This window comes from Primulina tabacum, chromosome 11 (genome assembly GCF_025594145.1).
Source record: "Primulina tabacum isolate GXHZ01 chromosome 11, ASM2559414v2, whole genome shotgun sequence".
Taxonomy (NCBI): domain Eukaryota; kingdom Viridiplantae; phylum Streptophyta; class Magnoliopsida; order Lamiales; family Gesneriaceae; genus Primulina; species Primulina tabacum.
Genome location: NC_134560.1, coordinates 40069798 through 40090559, shown reverse-complemented (window position 1 = coordinate 40090559; position 20762 = coordinate 40069798). Strand labels below are relative to the sequence as shown.

At 36.1% G+C, this 20762-nt stretch overlaps 1 protein-coding gene and 1 pseudogene across 1 annotated transcript; one reads left to right on the top strand and one right to left on the bottom strand.

Moving 5' to 3' along the window:
- Positions 1-9399: 9399 nt before the first annotated feature.
- On the bottom strand, positions 9400-13795 carry LOC142518096 (RNA polymerase sigma factor sigC). Its single transcript, XM_075620773.1, has 7 exons — positions 13596-13795; positions 12357-12502; positions 11691-12173; positions 11377-11607; positions 10792-10932; positions 10484-10684; positions 9400-9836 (listed from the first exon to the last, which is right to left on the bottom strand). The coding sequence occupies exons 1-7, from the start codon at positions 13675-13677 to the stop codon at positions 9552-9554; spliced, it is 1569 nt and encodes a 522-aa protein (XP_075476888.1). The 5' UTR covers positions 13678-13795; the 3' UTR covers positions 9400-9551.
- Positions 13796-15099: 1304 nt separating this feature from the next.
- Positions 15100-20070, top strand: LOC142519884 (clathrin interactor EPSIN 1-like; annotated as a pseudogene).
- Positions 20071-20762: the final 692 nt, after the last annotated feature.

The window sequence follows — 20762 nt, the reverse complement described above, 5'->3', positions numbered from 1 at the left end:
GCGAGGGAAGCTCCTGGAGGCGTGATTGCAGGTATTTGCATGCTTTGCGATTATCCTGCACGTGTTTTATTTGATACAGGAGCATCTCATTCATTCATATCTCATGCATTTGTTGCATCTCACGATATTGAGTGTACCCCGTTGTATGACACTTTGTCGATAGCCACGCCAGCAGGAAAGATTATTTTGTCTGAAAAAGTTGTGCATAATTGTGTATTGATATATGAGTATAATGTGGTATTTCTGAATTTGATTGTCCTTCCAATGCTCGATTTTGATTGTATTGTTGGCATGGATATCTTGATGACGAATCGAGCTACTGTTGATTGTTGTCATGGAGTGGTTCGATTTCGACCGATTGATGGACCCAAGTGGAATTTTTATGGCAAGGGTTCTCAAGCCAAAATTCCATTGGTATCTTCTTTGGAAATGTCCCGATTGTTGACTAGCGGAGATGAAGGTTATCTTATCTACGCTATTGATATTTTGAAGAAGGAGTCTTCTTTATCTGAGATTCCTGTTGCGAAAGAATTCCCAGATGTATTTCCCGATGAGATTCCTGATTTTCCTCCTCATCGAGAAGTTGAGTTTAGTATTGATCTTGTGCCGGGGACTGCGCCTATTTCGAAAGCTCCCTATCGCATGGCACCATTGGAATTGAAAGAATGGAAAGAACAATTACAGGATCTTCTCGATAAGGGATATATTCGACCGAGTGTATCACCTTGGGGAGCTCCAGTTTTATTTGTTCGAAAGAAAGATGGTACGATGCGAATGTGTATTGATTATAGGCAATTGAATCGGGCTACTGTGAAGAACAAGTACCCACTTCCTCGTATTGATTATTTATTTGATCAGCTTCAGGGTACTTCTGTATACTCTAAGATTGATCTTCGTTCTGGGTATCATCAAGTACGTGTTCGAGACGAAGATGTGCCCAAAACTACTTTTCGTACGAGGTATGGCCACTATGAATTCTTGGTTATGCCTTTTGGTCTTACGAATGCTCCTGCTATTTTTATGGACTTAATGAATCGTGTCTTTCGAGATTATCTGGACCGATTCGTTATTGTATTTATCGATGATATTCTTGTATATTCGAAATCGAAAAGGAGCATGCTGAACATTTGAGACTGATACTTCAAAATCTTCGTACTAGTCATTTGTATGCTAAATTGTCCAAATGCGAGTTCTGGATGGACAAGGTAGTATTTCTAGGCCACATTATTTCGAGACATGGCATATCTGTTGATCCTGCGAAGGTCGAAGCTGTATTGAATTGGCCAAGACCTACGAATGTTCCTGAGATCCGTAGCTTCATGGGTTTAGCGGGATATTATCGACGCTTTATTGAAGGATTTTCGAAAATAGCTAAACCTATTACTCAACTGACACAGAAGAATCAACGATTCATTTGGTCAGATGAATGTGAAGCTAGTTTTCTTCTGATGGTTCTTTACGACTTAATGGTCGGCTGGTAGTCTCTGATGATTCTGATTTGAAATCTGCCCTTCTTCGAGAAGCACATTGTAGCAAATACATTATTCACCCTGGAGGTCGAAAGATGTATTTGACATTGAGACCTCAATTCTTGTGGAAACGTATGAAGAAGGACATTGCTGAGTTTATTTCGAAATGTCTTGTCTGCCAGCAAGTAAAAGCCGAGAGAATGAAACCGGGAGGATTGCTCCATAGTCTTGAAATCCCGAAATGGAATTGGGAACATATCGCTATGGATTTTGTGACTCATTTACCTCGTTCGCCTAAGGGTTGTGATGCTATTTGGGTGATTATTGATTGGCTTTCGAAATCTGCGCATTTTATTCCGTATGAACGGACTTATCCTTATAAGAGAATGACCCGTTTATACATTGAGAGTGTTGTGAGACTTCACGGTGTGCCAGTCTCGATTGTGTCTGATCGTGATCCCAGATTTGCTTCTAAATTCTGGGGTAGTTTTCAGGAGGCGATGGGTACGCGTTTGGCTATGAGTACTGCTTATCATCCTCAAACTGATGGCCAGACTGAGCGTACGATCCAGACTCTAGAGGATATGTTGCGTGCGATTGTGATGGACTTCAGAATGGGATGGCAGGATGCCTTACCATTGGTCGAATTTTCTTATAATAATAGCTTTCAGACGAGTATCGGTATGGCACCGTTTGAAGCCTCTATAAGGGAGACGATGTAGATCACCGTTATTCTGGGATGAGATTGGTGAGAGACAATTGACTGGACCTGAAATGATACAGGAAATGAATGATAAGGTTCAGTTGATTCGGCAGCGGATGAAAGCTGCTCAGGATCGTCAAACGAGTTATGCGAATAAACGAAGACGACCCTTGGAATTCCAGAAAGGTGACAGAGTATTTTTGAAAATATCTCCCTTTAGAGGCACTGTTCGATTTGGCATGCGAGGGAAATTATCTCCTCGTTATGTTGGTCCATACGAGATTCTAGATCGAGTTGGTGATCTTGCGTATCGATTGGCATTGCCACCAGCTCTATCTGCTATTCACGATGTGTTTCATGTTTCTATGTTGAGGAAATATGAACCAGATCCATCACATGTACTTGCACCTGACGAGGTTGAACTGGATCCTTCTCTTTCCTATGTCGAACAACCTGTTCGTATTATGGATCGAAAGAAGAAGATGTTGCGTAATAAATCGATTCCTCTAGTACGAGTGCAATGGACACGACATGGTGTTGAAGAGTCGACGTGGGAATTGGAGAGCAAAATGCGAGATTCATATCCGCATTTATTTGATGCGAATCCATCTGTTCCATTGTATTCGATGTATTCTGATCTTTTTACTGATTTTAGTTTTGATATGTACTATAACTGGTGACATATGTATGTTTGCTAATGTTATGTATATAGAGATGTTTGAGATTTCGAGGACGAAATCTTTTAAGAGAGGGAGAAATGTAAGGACCATGTATTGTATTATCGAACATCTTATGTGATTATCGATAATTTATGAAATTGTTATGTGATTATGTATTTGATGTATATCGTGACAAAGAAATTGAGAAAATAAGTATTGAATATGAATTGACGTTGTAAGAGCTCGAGTGGAGAAGCCGAACGCCAATACAATGCAAAATCAATATTGGGACAGAACTTGTGGCGCCCGAGCGGTAGAAAATGACCGCTCGAGCGCCAGTGTGGGAAAAATTGAGGCTCGGACAGAACACTCCGCGCCCGAGCGGTAGTTTTTGACCGCCCGAGCGCGGTGTAAGTAGAACTCGGGGACAGAATGTCTCGCGCTCGGGCGCGAGAATTCTACCGCCCGAGCGCGAGAGCGGTGGGAAGATAAGAACAATTTTTACTGTTCGTTTTCTTCATTTTCTTTCAGCGACTTCGAGAGACACGAGGGATTTTGATTTTCTTTCGTCCAAATTGACTTCGAAACGCTGTCTAAACGCGAAACAAATTATATATTTGTGAACGTCGCGTCAAGGGCTTCTGACTGAGGTAATTTTCTTCTAGTTCCAGCAGCTCGAAATATCAAAGTGCTGGAATAGCATGCATTTGAAGTTGAATTTCTGATATGTAGTAGAATAACCGACAAGAAACTTGTATTCGAAGTCGAATTGAATTATGATATGAATTTGATTTGATATGAATTTTTGAAGTTTCAAAAGATATTTGAAACTCATATTAATAATTTTGGATCATGTTATTGATTGGAATGAGTATGTTATTGATGTAGATAAAGTGTAATATCAATATCTTCAGGCTACATCAACTGGAAACGAAGAATTGAGGTATGTTGCGACCGGGTAACATACGACAGGTATCTGTATTATATGATATATGTCGAATTGATTTGATTGATTGGAATGAGATTATGTGTCTATATGCCTTATTTGTCGATTGATGTGGCATAAATGACATTGAGATTGAGATATCGGTGTATAAAATAAATATTTTGTTAACACACATCATTTTATGCATACATCGATACATGACATGCACGTTGAGCTATGATCCTTGGATACCCTGATATGATTTGATTGGATTCCGGGGTTTGTGAACACAATCTCTATGCCGGTATTATATGACCCGTAAAGCATAGACAATTGTGGCCCATATGATTGGATATGAGATTTGGGATTTGATGGCGCTTTGCCGACGCTATCATAAGAGTATCCCATATTGGCTGGTGTGCCAGCTCGAGCATTGATTTGATAGCGATTCGATTGGTTCTGACATGTGCTCAGTGGATGGGCATATTCCCTGATACCTCCACGACATACATGCATTGTATACCATATATCATTGTTTAGATATCTGTGGTATATATGATTGGTTGTTCCATACGGAGCTTTGCTCACCCCCAATGGGGGCTGTTGTTGTCTTTGTGCGTGGACAATGGCAGGTACTCCAGGATATCAGGATACCGGAGAGGGTACTTCTGGAGGGAGCCACAGCTTGGGCTGAGGTTTTATGTTTTTGTCTTGTTCCCAGTATATATATATCTATATACCGGGGCATGTCCCGAGAATATGAGTTGTTTGTATATGATTGGTTATGACTTTGTGTGGGCATGTTTATGATATGAGATTAAATACTATTTTTAGTATTTAAATTATAGAAGAAATATTTCGGGCTCATTGTAAAGAAATTTTAAACTCGTTTTTCGCTGAAATTAGTTAGTCCTAATCAGATTGCATTGTAATGATGATTAGGAGCTAAGGGCCCCACATCATGCGAGGGAAATTATCTCCTCGATATGTTGGTCCATACGAGATCCTTGATCGAGTTGGTGACCTTGCGTATCGATTGGCATTGCCACCAACTCTATCTGCTATTCACGATGTGTTTCATGTTTCTATGCTGAGGAAATATGAACCGGATCCATCACATGTACTTGCACCTGATGAGGTGGAACTTGATCCTTCTCTTTCCTATGTCGAACAACCTGTTCGAATTATGGATCGAAAGGAAAAGATACTGAGAAATAAATCGATTCCTCTAGTTCGAGTGCAATGGACACGGCATGGTGTTGAAGAGTCGACGTGGGAATTGGAAAGCAAAATGCGAGAATCATATCCGCATTTATTTGATGCTAGTCCATCTGTTCCATTGTATTCGATGTATTCTGATCCTTTTACTGATTTTACTTTTGATATGTACTATAGCTGGTGACATATGTATGTTTGCCAATGTTATATATATAGAGATGTTTGAGATTTCGAGGACGAAATCTTTTAAGAGGGGGAGAAATTTAAGGACCGTGTATCGTATTATCGTAAATCTTATATGATTATCGATAATTCAGGAATTTGATATGTGATTATACATTTGATGTATATTATGACAATGAAATTGAGAAAATGAATATTGAATATGAGTTGACGTTGTAAAAGCTCGAGTGGAGAAGCCGGACGCCAATATAGTACAAACATAAATATTTGTACAGAAGATGTGGCGCCCGGGCGGTCACTTCCAAAAAAGGTAAAAATTTTGAGTATTCGGGCAGAAGACATCGTGCCCGAGCGGTAGTTTGCGACCGCCCGAGAGCGATGCATTTGAAACTCGGGGGCAAAACCTCTCGCGCTCGGGCGCGAGAAGTCTACCGCCCGAGCGCCGAAACGGTGGAAGGATAAGAACGATTTTGCTATTCGATTTCTTCCTTCTATCTTTTAGCAACTTCGAAAAAACGAGAGAAATCAAATTTCTTCCGTCCGAATCGACTTCGAAACGCTATCTAAACGCGAAACAAATTATATATTTGTGATCTTCGCGTCGAGGGCTTCGGACTGAGGTAATTTTCTTCTAATTCCAGCAGCTCTAAATATCAAAGTGCTGGAATAGCATGTATTTGAAGTTGAATTTCCTATATGTAGTAGAATAACCGAAAAGAAACTCATATTCGAAGCCGGAATTGAATTATGATATGAATTTGATTTGATATGAATTTTTGAAGTTTCAAATGATATTTGAAACTCATATTAATGATTTTGGAGTATGTTATTGATTGGAATGAGTATGTTATTGATGTAGATAAAGTGTAATATCAATATCTTCAGGCTACATCAACTGGAACGAAGAATTGAGGTATGTTGCGACCGGGTAACATACGACAGGTATCTGTATTATATGATATATGTCGGATTGATTTGATTGATTGGAATGAGATTATGTGTCTATATGCCTTATTTGTCGATTGATGTGGTATACATGACATTGAGATTGAGATATCGCTGTATAAAATAAATGTTTTGTTAACACACATCATTTTATGCATATATCGATACATGACATGCACGTTGAGCTATGATCTTTGGATACCCTGATATGATTTGATTGGATTCCGGGGTTTGTGAACACAATCGCTATGCCGGTATTATATGACCCGTAAAGCATAGACAATTGTGGCCCCATATGATTGGATATGAGATTTGGGATTTGATGGAGCTTTGCCGACGCTATCATACGAGTATCCCTTATTGAGGCCGGTGTGTCAGCTCGAGCATTGATTTGATAGCGATTCGTTTGATATATGGTATGCAATGCATGTATGTCGTGGAGGTATCAGGTCAAATACTTATCCACTGAGCACATGTCAGAATCAAACGAATCGCTATCAAATCAATGCTCGAGCTGGCACACCGGCCTCAATAAGGGATACTCGTATGATAGCGTCGACGAAGCACCATCAAATCCCAAATCTCATATCCAATCATCGGGGCCACAAATGTCTATGTTTTTAAGGGTCACATAATATCAAACATAGCATTGTGTTCACAAACCCCAGAATCCAATCAAATCATATCAGGGTATCCAAGGATCATAGCTCAACGTGCATGTCATGTATCGATGTATGCATCAAACGATGTGTGTTAACAAAAAATTTATTTTTATACATCGATATCTCAATCTCAATGTCATGTATGCCACATCTATCAACAAATAAGGCATATAGACACATAATCTCATTCCAATCAATCAAATCAATCCAACATATATATATTTGTGAACGTCGCGTCAAGGGCTTCTGACTGAGGTAATTTTCTTCTAGTTCCAGCAGCTCGAAATATCAAAGTGCTGGAATAGCATGCATTTGAAGTTGAATTTCTGATATGTAGTAGAATAACCGACAAGAAACTTGTATTCGAAGTCGGAATTGAATTATGATATGAATTTGATTTGATATGAATTTTTGAAGTTTCAAAAGATATTTGAAACTCATATTAATAATTTTGGATCATGTTATTGATTGGAATGAGTATGTTATTGATGTAGATAAAGTGTAATATCAATATCTTCAGGCTACATCAACTGGAAACGAAGAATTGAGGTATGTTGCGACCGGATAACATACGACAGGTATCTGTATTATATGATATATGTTGGATTGATTTGATTGATTGGAATGAGAATACATGTCTATATGCCTTATTTGTTGATTGATGTGGCATACATGACATTGAGATTGAGATATCGATGTATATAATAAATGTTTTGTTAACACACATCGTTTGATGCATACATCGATACATGACATGCACGTTGAGCTATGATCCTTGGATACCCTGATATGATTTGATTGGATTCTGGGGTTTGTGAACACAATGCTATGTTTGGTATTATGTGACCCTTAAAGACCTAGACATTTGTGGCCCCGATGATTGGATATGAGATTTGGGATTTGATGGCGCTTCGATCGACGCTATCATACGAGTATCCCTTATTGAGGCCGGTGTGCCAGCTCGAGCATTGATTTGATAGCGATTCGTTTGATTCTGACATGTGCTCAGTGGATGGGCATTTGACCTGATACCTCCACGACATACATGCATTGTATATCATATATCATTGTTTAGATACTTGTGGTATATATGATGGTTGTTCCATACGGAGCTTTGCTCACCTCCAAGGGGGGCTGTTGTTGTCTTTGTGTGTGGACAATGGCAGGTACTCCAGGATATCAGGAGACCGGATATGGTACTTCTGGAGGGAACCACAATTTGGGCTGAGGTTTTATGTTTATGTCTTGTTCCCAGTATATATGTATATGTATTTATATACCGGGGCATGTCCCGAGGATATGAGTTGTTTGTATATGATTGGTTATGACTTTGTGTGGGCATGTTTATGATATGAGATTAAATACTATTTTTAGTATTTAAATTATAGAAGAAATATTTCGGGCTCATTGTAAAGAAATTTAAACTCGTTTTCCGCTGTAATTAGTTAACCCTAATCAGATTGCATTGTAATAACGATTAGGAGCTAAGGGCCCCACACGATGACACTATAAATATTTCATGATTGTATCGAAAACTATCCAATCTAATATATAACCCTTGATGAACCAATTGTTGCAAATTCGATCAGGATATATAAGATGAAGAGACCGTAATGTACGTTAATCATAACTGAATGGTTCTTGAAGGCACTATCAGCAATACCTAGGGAATCATGGGACGATGCTACTAGACGCTCTTACCATGATCTGATAGGTTTAATCAGAAAATGATTTCTGACATTCTCATAACCAAATGTTGGTGCATGTTATGAGAATGTGACAAATTGGGGTAAGCCTGAATAAAGAAAAATGTCATGAATCACAAAGAGTTCTGAACTCACGGCTAGCTGTATCTCTGGACCATTGAGGGTCACACAAGCACTGTATCATTTTTTCCCCTTGGAGAGATTAAATTCAAGGAGTTGAATTTATAAAATTTGATAATTTAATTATTAAACTCAAGATTTGAGTTATTAAATATTAAGTTAAACATAGTAGGAAATATGTTTCATGGGCTTGTAGGAGTACAAGTCCAACATATTAAATAACTTTCTTAATGGACTTTGATTAATTAATTAAACTAGTTGGACTAGTCCAATTAATTAATCAAGCTCATTAATATTAATTAAGATGCCTAAATCTATATTGATGGAAAATAGGTCATGCATTGATAATAAAATGAAAGGAGGCACAAACCATAGCCTCCATAAGACTTGCAATTTTAAAAAATTGCCTCTCCATATTCTCTCAAGATTTCGGTCATCCTGGAAAAAAATTAAGGGGTTGAGCCTCCTCTTGATTTTTCTTCTCTAACGCAAAACTTATTCGAAATTTCTAGTGCAATTTTGAAGAGGAACAAATATTTCAATCGTGGATCTGTTTAGGAGATCGAAGAAAAGAGTTTTTGAAAGAAGTTTGTAGAGATTTACTACATGAGCTACATCCGCTAATACCGAAGTAGTTGGAATCAATTGAAAATCGTTCACTAAAAGTATATATTAAACATCCTATGAGTGTTTATTTAATTTAAATCATATAAGTCTCCAAAGAATATTTTGAATGTAAAAATAAAATTTTAAAACTTTCGCTGTGATTTTGATACGAGAAAAACTATAACCCAACGTAAGAAGATGAATAATAACAACTAGCAAGAAAGAATCAAAATTAATCATGGTACCAATTAGGTTTATGTTCTTTTCTGTTTTGCATTTGAAACCATCAAATATATATTGGAGATTGTTGCGATAAGGGGATATTGCTCAAAATGAAAACCAAGCCACTGATCATTTACTGCATACATGCATAATGACGCAAAATTTTGAGACAATCCTCATTCCTTAATTTTGTCAAAGCTCCCCTCTCTATTTTTCTTATCCATTCTTTGCTAACACCAAACAGCACCCCAATTTCCTCCAGCGACCTTCGTTGACAATTTTTTAGCCCAAATCTCAGCATTAACACTTGAATCTCTCTTGGTTCCAAGCCATTCACAAGAGTGTACAAATCCTTCACCAAATGTTTCCTTATCACAGCCTCTTCTAGATTTGCTATTGATGTATCCGGCGTAGCTTCCTGCAAGAAAGTTCCAAAACGCAATATTAATAAACCAAAAAATAGTGATCCACTTAATTAATTGTCCGAAACTTACAAGGCACCATTTATTATCCAAGTATATCGAGCCAAACATTTGGTCAAAATCTACTCTACACGATGGATGTTGAACTGTCTTTTTCAATTTTATGATAGTATAAAAATATGGCGTACCAAAACTTTTAGAATTCAATTCTGAAATCACGTTACATCTGATCACAAGCGTGGCCTCTCTTTTTTATAGTGATTTAGTAAGTATAATATTTATCTCAGTACTATATACACATGTTGTTTTGGATATTCATCCCACTACATTTTCATGTAAGTGATCCCGCAATCCAAACACACATTAGGCATTTATGGCTAAACCGTGTAAATCCTGTGTCGTGTTCACTCCTATATATTTATTTCTACAACTTAAATTCAATAACTTCATAACAACATAATTTGTGCGCTTAATTAGTAGTATCAAGATTTGGTCTTCGCACACTTCGCGCCAAGAATTCCATGCACAAATAAAAAACCAAAGCAGTAAATGCATTCGGAAGTTGATGCCAAGTGAACTTTTAGAACGGCGAGTTGTTGTGATGATATAAATGGTTAGCTACAAATCTAAAGCAGTATCTCACCAGATATTTGATACTGATTCCCTCTCCGAGTTTCTGATCGATGGATCCCACAACCCTGAGGCATTCGCTAGCAGACTTAATTTTAGCTAAAGTTAGGCCAGTGAACTTGGCAATTTCTTGATCATCAGGATGATTCCCATTGCTGATGCTAAGGTATTTTCGTGCCTTCTGTATTTCATTTATCCCTTTGCTTAATGAACACTGTAGATAACAGCAAGAACAGGAAAATTTTCCTTCTTTTGTTTGAAAATTTATGAATAAAATGGAATGGAAAATCGTCCATGTATAACAGAAAAGAAAAAGCATACAGGAATTCTGATCCCTCTAGCATGTCTTGCTATCAATGTTGAGATAGATTTCCTTATCCAATACTGGACATACGTTGAAAATTTGAACCCTCTTGATTGGTCGAACCTTTCAGCACCTTGCAAGACACCTAAATTTCCTGCCTATAGAAATCGCGACAGGCAAATTAATAGTTAGACAAGAAAATGAAGATGATTAGCATGAAAATTTACTCCTGATCATGTGCCTCACCAAATCTCTCGATTTGTCGTCCCGGGTATATAATACGCAAGTAAATGAAGAATTGCATTCATTGCCAGTCAATAAGAAGAATTTCCTTGAAAGACAGGCACGGAGCAGAACTCAAAATTCTGCACATACTATACTCTTTAAGGTGAAGCTAACTCATCCAATAGCAGGGCACACATTTTCTTACTGAGTAAGAACATATCATGGAACTCAGGGTCTTAATTTGTACGTGTGTTATAAGTGTCGAAACATAGAATTTCGTTACTTGAACAGACTAACAGAAGGCTTGAAAATACAGTAAGACCAATACTTCCTCTTGGAGAAAAAAAATGCAATATAATATCATTCAGTTGACAAACCTGAATCAGATCATCAAAGGACACTCCAAGCCCCCGATAGTTTCTTGCAATAAACAAAACCAAGGAACGTGTACTTCTTACAAGCTCGTCCATGCAATGCCAACCGTAATGCAAATGATGCAGCAACTCTTTCTTTTTAATTCCAGTGGCTTCAGCCCAGCTACTCAAGGTAGCAACTTCGCCGGTTTCTTCCTCCAGTATCAACCTGATTTTTTCCAATTCTGCAACCAACTGTTGTGTTACAATAACAACAGTAAAGATGGGCTTTTTTTATATGGCAAAGATAAGTTATTATGACAAAACTGCAAAACAACCTTAACGCTACTAGACAATTCTGCCTCATTCCTAGTGACCTTCTGTCTTTTATTTCTAGGCCTCGATTGTCTTATTAATTTAGGAGGCTTAATATTATTTGAAACAGTTTCCAAGCCAAATTCTTGCATGGAACTGCCATTTTCCTTTTCCAATACTCGTTTCCTCCTTAATTTTCTCAGTTCTTTTTTTCCAGTAGAAAAATTCAGTTTGCTTGAATAGCCAGTCACCGGATCATTTAAATTAGGTTCTTCAGCAAGCTTGGCAGGTACGGACTGGAGGGTCCTGGATAGACATGCACGGAAATATCTTAGAGCACCGAGCCTTTCTAACTGCTTTAGAATATCTCCTTCCAACCTTACCAAGTCGGTATCAACAAATATGTCCTCCAACATATCAAGATTTTTCATCATTAACTTGAACCGGGATGTTTGGGTGGTTTGAAGGCTCGTAAGATATGCTGATTCACCCTCTTTTTCGAATATCTGGATATCATCACAACGTAAACCATATAGATCAGATCCCCTTACAATCGCCATCCGAATAATCGGGAATTCAAGGAAACACAAAAGTATTGAAGCAAAAAGATGACAGAGGATATCATTAATAATCCCTTTCACAATCCCCATTCAATTAATCAAACAAGGTTAAAAAAATTACGAAAGTACCTTTGTTTCTCTAGTTCCAGAGTAAAAGTTCTCCAGAAGTTGTGAGGAAGAAGAACAAGCTTGTGCCAGGGAATTATCAGCAAATGTCTCAGTTTCCCGATATATGAGGGATGCGGCAGACAGCCTAACCAATAGATTGGAATTACCTAAACAATATGAACATAAATAGTAGTATTAAACGCACATTCTGAATATCATGACCAGAGATTGTGGTTGATCGCACGCTTGTGTCAGTAGGAGGCGGGACAAATAAAATTGAGATTCAACCTTCCACCAGGAAATTGTCATAATGAAAATCAGGTTCACAAATTTAAGACGATGCATATATAATTATCTGTCAGTGTATAGAGTAGCTGGGATCAAATTCATGTTAGCCGATATATGGGAGGAAGAAATTTATAACAAACAAAACATTAATTTCAAAAATAAAAAGAATTAGAGTTATTTGCATAAAATTAGACTAAACAAGCAGCGTATTGAATTATTGACTATTGAAACACTTCGTCACTTCACCATGAAAAGGACAAAATCAACAAGTTGATGACCGATGCCAGTGAAAAACACAATTTCTTTAAAACAGATTGTCTCCTCGTCCATGGTGTCTTGAGTATCGATACTATGATAGTACCAATAGCAAATAAACACAAACTTGCTACTGCGACAAACAGAAAATATACTTGATCGTAATCATTCTTAAAAATAAAACAAAAGAAAAAAGATACTGGAATGAAGAACCTTTTGTTTTGTCTATTACTCTCAAAGAATAAGACATGCATATATATAGTTAAGTCCACACATGCGTTTCAAAAGTTTACATGAATCAATCGTATTTAATTTAAGTTTTGAAACCGATTAATTGTTAGATGAGTGATTTACTCCCAAGTTTTGAAACCGATTAATGGTTAGATATGTTAAGTTAATAAATCATCTAAAATAAAACACTTGAATTTTAATTCACCAATTGAATTTATTCCAACAATTCACCCAGCCATCCCTACAGCAAGTAAAATAAGCTTCAAAGACGGCATTCGCAGACCCGGAATAACCATGATTTAGTGTTAGAAAGCTATCATACTAAAGCTAAGCATCTGCACAAACTCCATGTTAAAAGTGCACCATTAATCCTACTAATTTCTAGGAACCAACTGAATCATAAATATCAAACAAGCCCATTAATCCAAATAGCTAGGAATACTCGAGTAAAACATTAATCAAGCATCAAGAAAAGTGAATGCTCACATGGATATGAAGAAGGAAACGATGAAGACAGGGGGGATTTAACGGAGAGACCACCCCATCTGAGGTTGAGTCTGAAACCCATTTACGGATTAGAAATGGGTGCAGGAGAATTATGAAGATATATGGGTGAGATCGAAAGGGTGGTGGTGTATGTTTGCAATCTTTCGTCCACCTGTTTCACATCCTCCTTGTTTTAATCTTGAAATTCTTAAACAGAAGCACATCGAAATAGATAGATATTTTTAATGAACACTAATGTAACTTAAGTCCGAAAAACCATCCGAAAAACCAATCTATGTAAACTACATGTATACAAATTATTGTAATTGTTTTATTTAATTGCTTTTAAATGTTCGCATTATATATTTATTATATGATTAAATGTATGATTGTAATATTAAATGATAATATGACATGATTACATGAAATTTAAGGATTTTACCTGAATATTCGATAATAGAGAGAAAAGTAGAGCGAAGACGACCAAAACAAGGATATTTATTTTTCTTTAATTAATGGCAATGTTTCCTAATATGATTAAAAATGATTTCGTTTTTCTAAAAAATGTTGGAGTTCAAATTAATTTACGAGTCGAGCTCGATTTTCCCGGGAAGCTGGTTTTGGGCAAACACGGAGTTTTAAAAGATCAAAAATATTATTTTTGAGAAACTAATTTTACAAACTTTTATTATTTAATTAAATAAGTGTTATTGAGCCCAATTTAATTATTTAAAGTAGGCTCAATTATCCTCAAACTTGCAAGCCCAAAACCAAAGCCCATTAACATGTTAATATATTTATAAATAAGTGTCCTAGGTCTTTTATCACCACAATTCCTTCACCATCAGTAGCCGTAATACACACACACACAAATTTCGAAATATCAAGGAGAAGAAAAAGCTTGTGTTCTTCGTCGTCCGGTCGTCCAACGTCGCACCCTCGCCAACGATCGTATATTCGAGCGTTATAAACGCAAAGACACGTTTCCTAAACTCTTTTAAACACATACAAATCATATTATGCATTATTTAATTGTTTATGCTTGAAAAATATAGGTGTTTGATATCTTTTATGGTAAAACGTTTATTTTAAAAAAAATACGATGATTTCACGCTTGTTTTAAAAATGTTTTTGAATTCAACGAGTACGCTGCCAAAACATGATAAAATATGATTGAATTATGATCAAAACATGAAAATTTTAAAAGAAAAATAAGGCTGGAACCGTGGGTTTCAGGAGAGGAGAGAAGCCTAAAGTTGTTGGGTATTGCTTTATTCTTATGGCTCGACTAGGGTGCATGGGGTTAAGGGGCTCGACCAGGTCTTGAGGAGGGTTCGTTTGGGACGTGGTTAGGTCCTAGGAAGGGTCCTACTAGGGCTAGGGCTCGCGTTAATTGGCTGGGGAAGAGTCCTCATGTGAAAGGACTCTTCCCATGCATGCTTGAGGGTGGCCGAGAGTTTTCTGAGGGAGACTCGAGAGAGGGCTAGGCTAGGTCGTCTAGGCTATGGCTCAAGGTGTTCCAGAGAGGGTTAGGAAGGTTGGGAATCGAGGGTGGCTCGAGCCATGGGTTGGGGAAGAGTCCACGTGACGAGGGACTCTCCCCCAAAGCATGTGCGCGACTGGGTATTTAGGGAGGAGGAGGCTTGCGGCTGGCCCAGGGGCGAGCCAGGGTGGTCCATCAGGGTCCTAGGGTGATGGGCAGGGGTCGGGCCAGGGGCTGGAGCGGCTGGGCTCGCTGCTGGTTCAAGAAAAACGTGAGAGGGCAAGGGAAAGCACGCAGCTGCTGTCACTTGGTTCAGTGGTTCGCTGCTTGGGTTCTAGTGGCTGGGCTAGTCTGGGTTGGGTCTGGGTGTGGTCCATGGATGGTTAGGGTTAGGTGGTGTCGGTGGTGGCTCGGCTGGAGGTGTCCTAGTGTCACTAGGAGTCTATAGGCGTGAGTCAAGCCATGCGCGCAGGTTCGGGTCAGTTTTCAGGAGAGTTTGAGCGAGCCAGGGCTAGGTTATATGGGATGGGCTTAGTCAGGAGGGTGCCTAGGTGGGTTGGCTAGAGTTTGGCTCGAGGTGGCTCGGGCGTGGCTCGAGTAAATTAGGAGTTGGCTTGGGTGGTTCGATCATGGGTCAATATTGGAACCTTGGGTCCACGGGTGTGGTTCATTGCTAAAAATGGTAGAATAAGTAATAAAAATGTTAAGTTTAAAATTTGGGATCAAAATAATGAGTTTTGGATTTATCCGAGATTTAATCGCCTCTCGAATAATTAATTAAAGAATTAATTGAAAAGTCTAGATTTAAGCTTGATAAAATTATGAAAAATTATATTTAAACTTAAATAATTATTTAGAATAAGCCCATATCTTTAAAAGTAGGAAAAAGATAAAATCAAGAATTTTTACGTCGAGAGGCAAAACGGTAATTTTACACTTAGGAAAATACGTAAAAGTTTGGCAGCGTTTCGAAGGATCATAATGCATTTTAAATGATATTTTATGACTTAAAATAAAGATTTTGATGATAATATGATATTTATGATTTATTGTAAAGATGTGCAATTTGTATTGTTTAAAATGCTATTTTTGGAAAGTTGTGTTATTTTATGATTTTTAAATAAAAGAAAAAATATTTTAAGTGGTGTGAATTGACTGTGATATATGATGTATGATTTGTTGTGGATCCGTTTATGTGAGGACGGTGAACTTACAATGTTGAGGGGATGACGTGAGGGTCAGGGCCCCAGAAGGAGTCCATATACGGGCCTAAGGCCCCAGAGGGACCCCGTGTATGGGAAAAGGCCCCAGAGGGACCCTGATGATCGTATTTCCACAGTGGAGCCCAGTGCCCACCCCCATGGGTCATGTGGAGCTGAAGACTGATCAGTCGACCAGAGGATAAAAGCTAGCCACTTTCAAGGATCAAACTTCACCCAAAATGATATATGATTGAGAGCTTTATGATTAAAATGATTTTATTATATATGATTCATGACGATGATATAAGCTATTTTTAAAATGATTTATTTATGCTCAAAGCTTATTTTAAATGATTTATTTATGCTCAAAAGGTATTTTAAAATGATTTTTACGATTTACGATTTATTTATGTTTAAAAGCTATTTTAAATAAAAGTATGATTTTTAATGCATGTGAATGTATATGTATTATTTGCTATCCATGTTTAGAACGTGTCGAGTCTTTAGACTCACTAGATTTGTATGATGCCGGATTTGATGAATTATGGGAGGCGGTGACGATTGAGTGGATCGAGTACAGCAGTACCCGAGGGCCTTTATGTTTCCGCACTAGCTTGATAGATTAATGATTTAAAGATTATGTTAATGATTTTATTAGTGATATTTTTATGCTTTGGTTTATTGTTAGTTGATCTTTTTATAGGTCAATTTAGGAAGTTTTGATTAGTTGATGATTTAGGATTTATTTTATGCATTTGAGATTTCAAATGTTAATTTATTATGATTGTTAGAAATGATAAGTTATTTTATTTGGATAATATTTTCGAGTTTATGATTTATGATTAAAAAAATGAGGCCGTTTCAACTATCCTATTTTTGGAAGCATGGATTTAGAAACTTTGTAACGGTTTGGATTTGTAAATCCCGATTTTAACTCATTGGTTAGTTGGATTTTAAAAATAAAATTGATGTTTAAGATAATTGACTGAATTTCATTGTGTATAAACAAATCTTCTCAAAGTGATCAGATTTGATGGGATTTGAATTTGAATAAAACTAAAAAATATTCGTAACATTTTTTTTAATTATTATCCTTCTAAATCTTTATGTATAATGGTTGGACTAAATGGTATTTTTTTTTCATATTTTATTCAATAATAATTTTTTTTCTATTTATAAAATTAGGATGTAGTTGAACATTTAATTTTGAAATACTTTATTTCGTATTAATTTAAATTTGAAAATTTAGATGTTTTGTTTGATTATTTTATTTTCATAATTCATTTTGTGTTCATTTAGATTAGTTAATTAATTATATAAGAGTTTATATAGTTTGTATAACACAAATATATAATTAAAATGATATAGAGAAATATATGATAAAATTAATTTTAATTTTTCAGTTTTTAATAATGTTAATAATATGTTTTAAATATCTGTAAAAGATAATTAAAATTATTTTAGTAAAATTTTCAAATTTAAATCTTGTTTTTTCCAAACAAGATATGAATTTTAAAATTTCAAACCAAAGCACTAGATGAAATTCTAAATCCATGAATTTCCAAATTTAATTCCAAATCTAATTATATTTCTAAATCCAAATCCAAAATTTTAAGCATCTAAAAACCCACGAAGCATATCATATTTTAAAATCGACCGCAAAATTAAAAGAATAAGTTCATAATTAAACCGATATTTTGTTACTTCTACCTTACAATGACAGGAGGATTTGAGCATCTTCTGTATTACAATTTTCACCATGGTTTTTCATGTGACATGAATTTCTTATTTAAATCATCTATTATGGTTTAAATCTGGATTTTAAAAATACGAAATTGTAAAATTTGGGATAGAAATTTAAATTAACTTTTAAGATTTTCAGAAATGTGTTTAGACCCATTAATTTTTTTAATCAATTATTTAAAAAATACTCAGCTCATAATCAAATGTTAAGAATTTTCTTTGGACGCGATTGACTGAGACCGGAAAGAATTGGCGTTTTGTTTACAAGGTATTTACCTTTTCCAAGAACTATACGATGGATTTACCCCATTTTCATATTTGAATGATTAAATTTTCAATCTCTTCAAGTCGTTCTTATTTGTTACTTCTCTTGTCATCAAGTTTAACATGTTTGTCTCCGAAAATATTGACAACCAAAATTTAATGATTCTCCAGTCTAGGCCTTGTCTGTTATGGAGTATTTGGTGGCGCATGGATCTGATCGTGCTGTTGATGACATAGTAGGACACACTTTTCAGATATCTGTACGTATTTTCTCTTCTGAGTTCTGCCTAAATTCTATGTGATCATTATCTTGTTATCTAACTCAAATTAACATACCAAGTCTTTTTATTAGATTCCAACTGAGTTCAATCTCACTTTTTTACTTTCTCTAGTCTCTAGCAAGTTTTGAGTATGTTGAGCCAAGTGGGCAGGATATGGAGATTAAAGTAAGGAAAAGGAAGAAACTATTGTGGCTCTTTTAAATAACAAAGACAAAATACAAGAAGCGAGGAACAAAGCTGCTGAAAATCGTGATAAGTAAAATCATATTTTGAGGTTGTGTGTAGATGTTTCAATAATGGTGAACTTACGATCTTTTAATTAATTGTAGGTATGTTGGACTTTCATCATCTGGAATAACGTACAAGTCAGGCATGTCCTCAGTTAGTGGCGGCGTCTTTAGTAACAGTGGCAAATATAGAGGTTTTGGTAATAACAGTGATGGTGATAGAATCAAGGATAGTTATAAGAACAATGATCAATACGATGAAGATAAATATGAGAAGCCTACCAAATCAATGAAAGAATCTTCTCGTTATTCTAGGTCTGCACTGTTACTGTGAAGTGCTGTTCTTTGTTTTTCTCTATTTGCTGATCAACTAGGTGATTTGAAATTCCAAACTGGTTCATGTTTTTGGTGCATGACATGGTTGTTACACGAATATTTTGAAAGATGCTTTTTTTTTTTTTTTTGTTTCTTCATCTGGCTTGCTTGAATTATTCTTACTGAGACATTTTCCTTTTATCATTGTCGATGCACATTTGATCCCCCTTTTCTTATATTATGACTTGTTTTTATAAGTTCCATCAGAAAGTAGTCAACCACTTAAATATTATAAGTTTTTTTCCTGGAACTGTGAGGATTTTCTGTAACTTCGTCTAATGGTTTAGGGCATGCATGTCTTGTATTGCACAGCTTTGATTTTCAGATCATGATTTTTTTACTCTCTTGAACTAATTAGTATATGCCTTAAGTTCCTGCAAGAGAGAATGTTAGTCGTGATATTTGCTTCTCTTTTTTTTTTTTTTTTTTTTTTTTGCATATGTAATCTGTGGTTTGCTTCCTCTTTTCAGCAAGGGTCAGGGCTCTACAGCTAGTGGAAGTGGTGCATCAAATACATCAAAAGCAAGCGTGCCAGATAAGTCTGCATCAATTACCTCACAAAGATCAAATGTGCAGACAGATAAGTTTGATGATGATTTTGATCCACGGGGGACTTCAAGTGCAAGTAATCTTGCTGTCGAGCTTCATTTTGATGATGAATATCTGCATGAGCTAGTATACATTTACTACTTTTCTGAGGGTTCCATCTGCCTCATTGATTTGGAACTTTTATTTGTTTAATATATTCGCTATCGTCATAACCTTCTGCTGGAAGTAATCAAGTGGATCTTTTTGGGCAAAAATTTGTTGGTGATCTCTTGGATGCACCTATATCCGGTTAGGTAGATAAGTTTACTTCTGAAAATGATCCATCAGAGGTTGATTTGTTTGCTGATTTTGCTTTTGAAACGTCCACTACTCGTTTTTCTTTAAAATACTAATTTTTTTTTATATAATAATTTCAGCCGAATGCACAAATACACACACACACACACACACATATATATATATATATATATTTTAAAAAATATATATATATTTTAAAATAACTTTGCACCATTTTAAAAATAAAACGACCAACTATATTTAAAAATCCAAAGAAATAATTCGAAACATAAAGTTGTCAATCGTTTACCCGACCTAACTTAGCAATATCTTAAAATAAAGCTAACTCTAACACCCTCTCAAAAACCACTCAAAAAGCTTCATTAAAATCTTTAACATAATTAAACTTTAAATTATAAATGCGAAAAAACTAGCGCTGGTCCTCGGGTTATATGCACCTTCAGTCCAGCAAGATCAACCATTAAGTCCCTCAACAACATCAATATTATACTCACCTGCATCGATCACACCTAGTGAGTCTATTGATTCAGCAAACCATAATTTTAATAGCAAGTAATACATATACAATCAATGCAACAATGAAAATATTTTGACTTAAAATAACTTCTCATGAGCATGAATAAATATAAACATTTTTCCTTTCATCATATACATTTCCTTTTTCATCATATACGTATACATTTTTTTTTACTGAATTCGATCGTTAATTGTGACTTTCAGTATCAAGGATCTCAAACCATGATGAC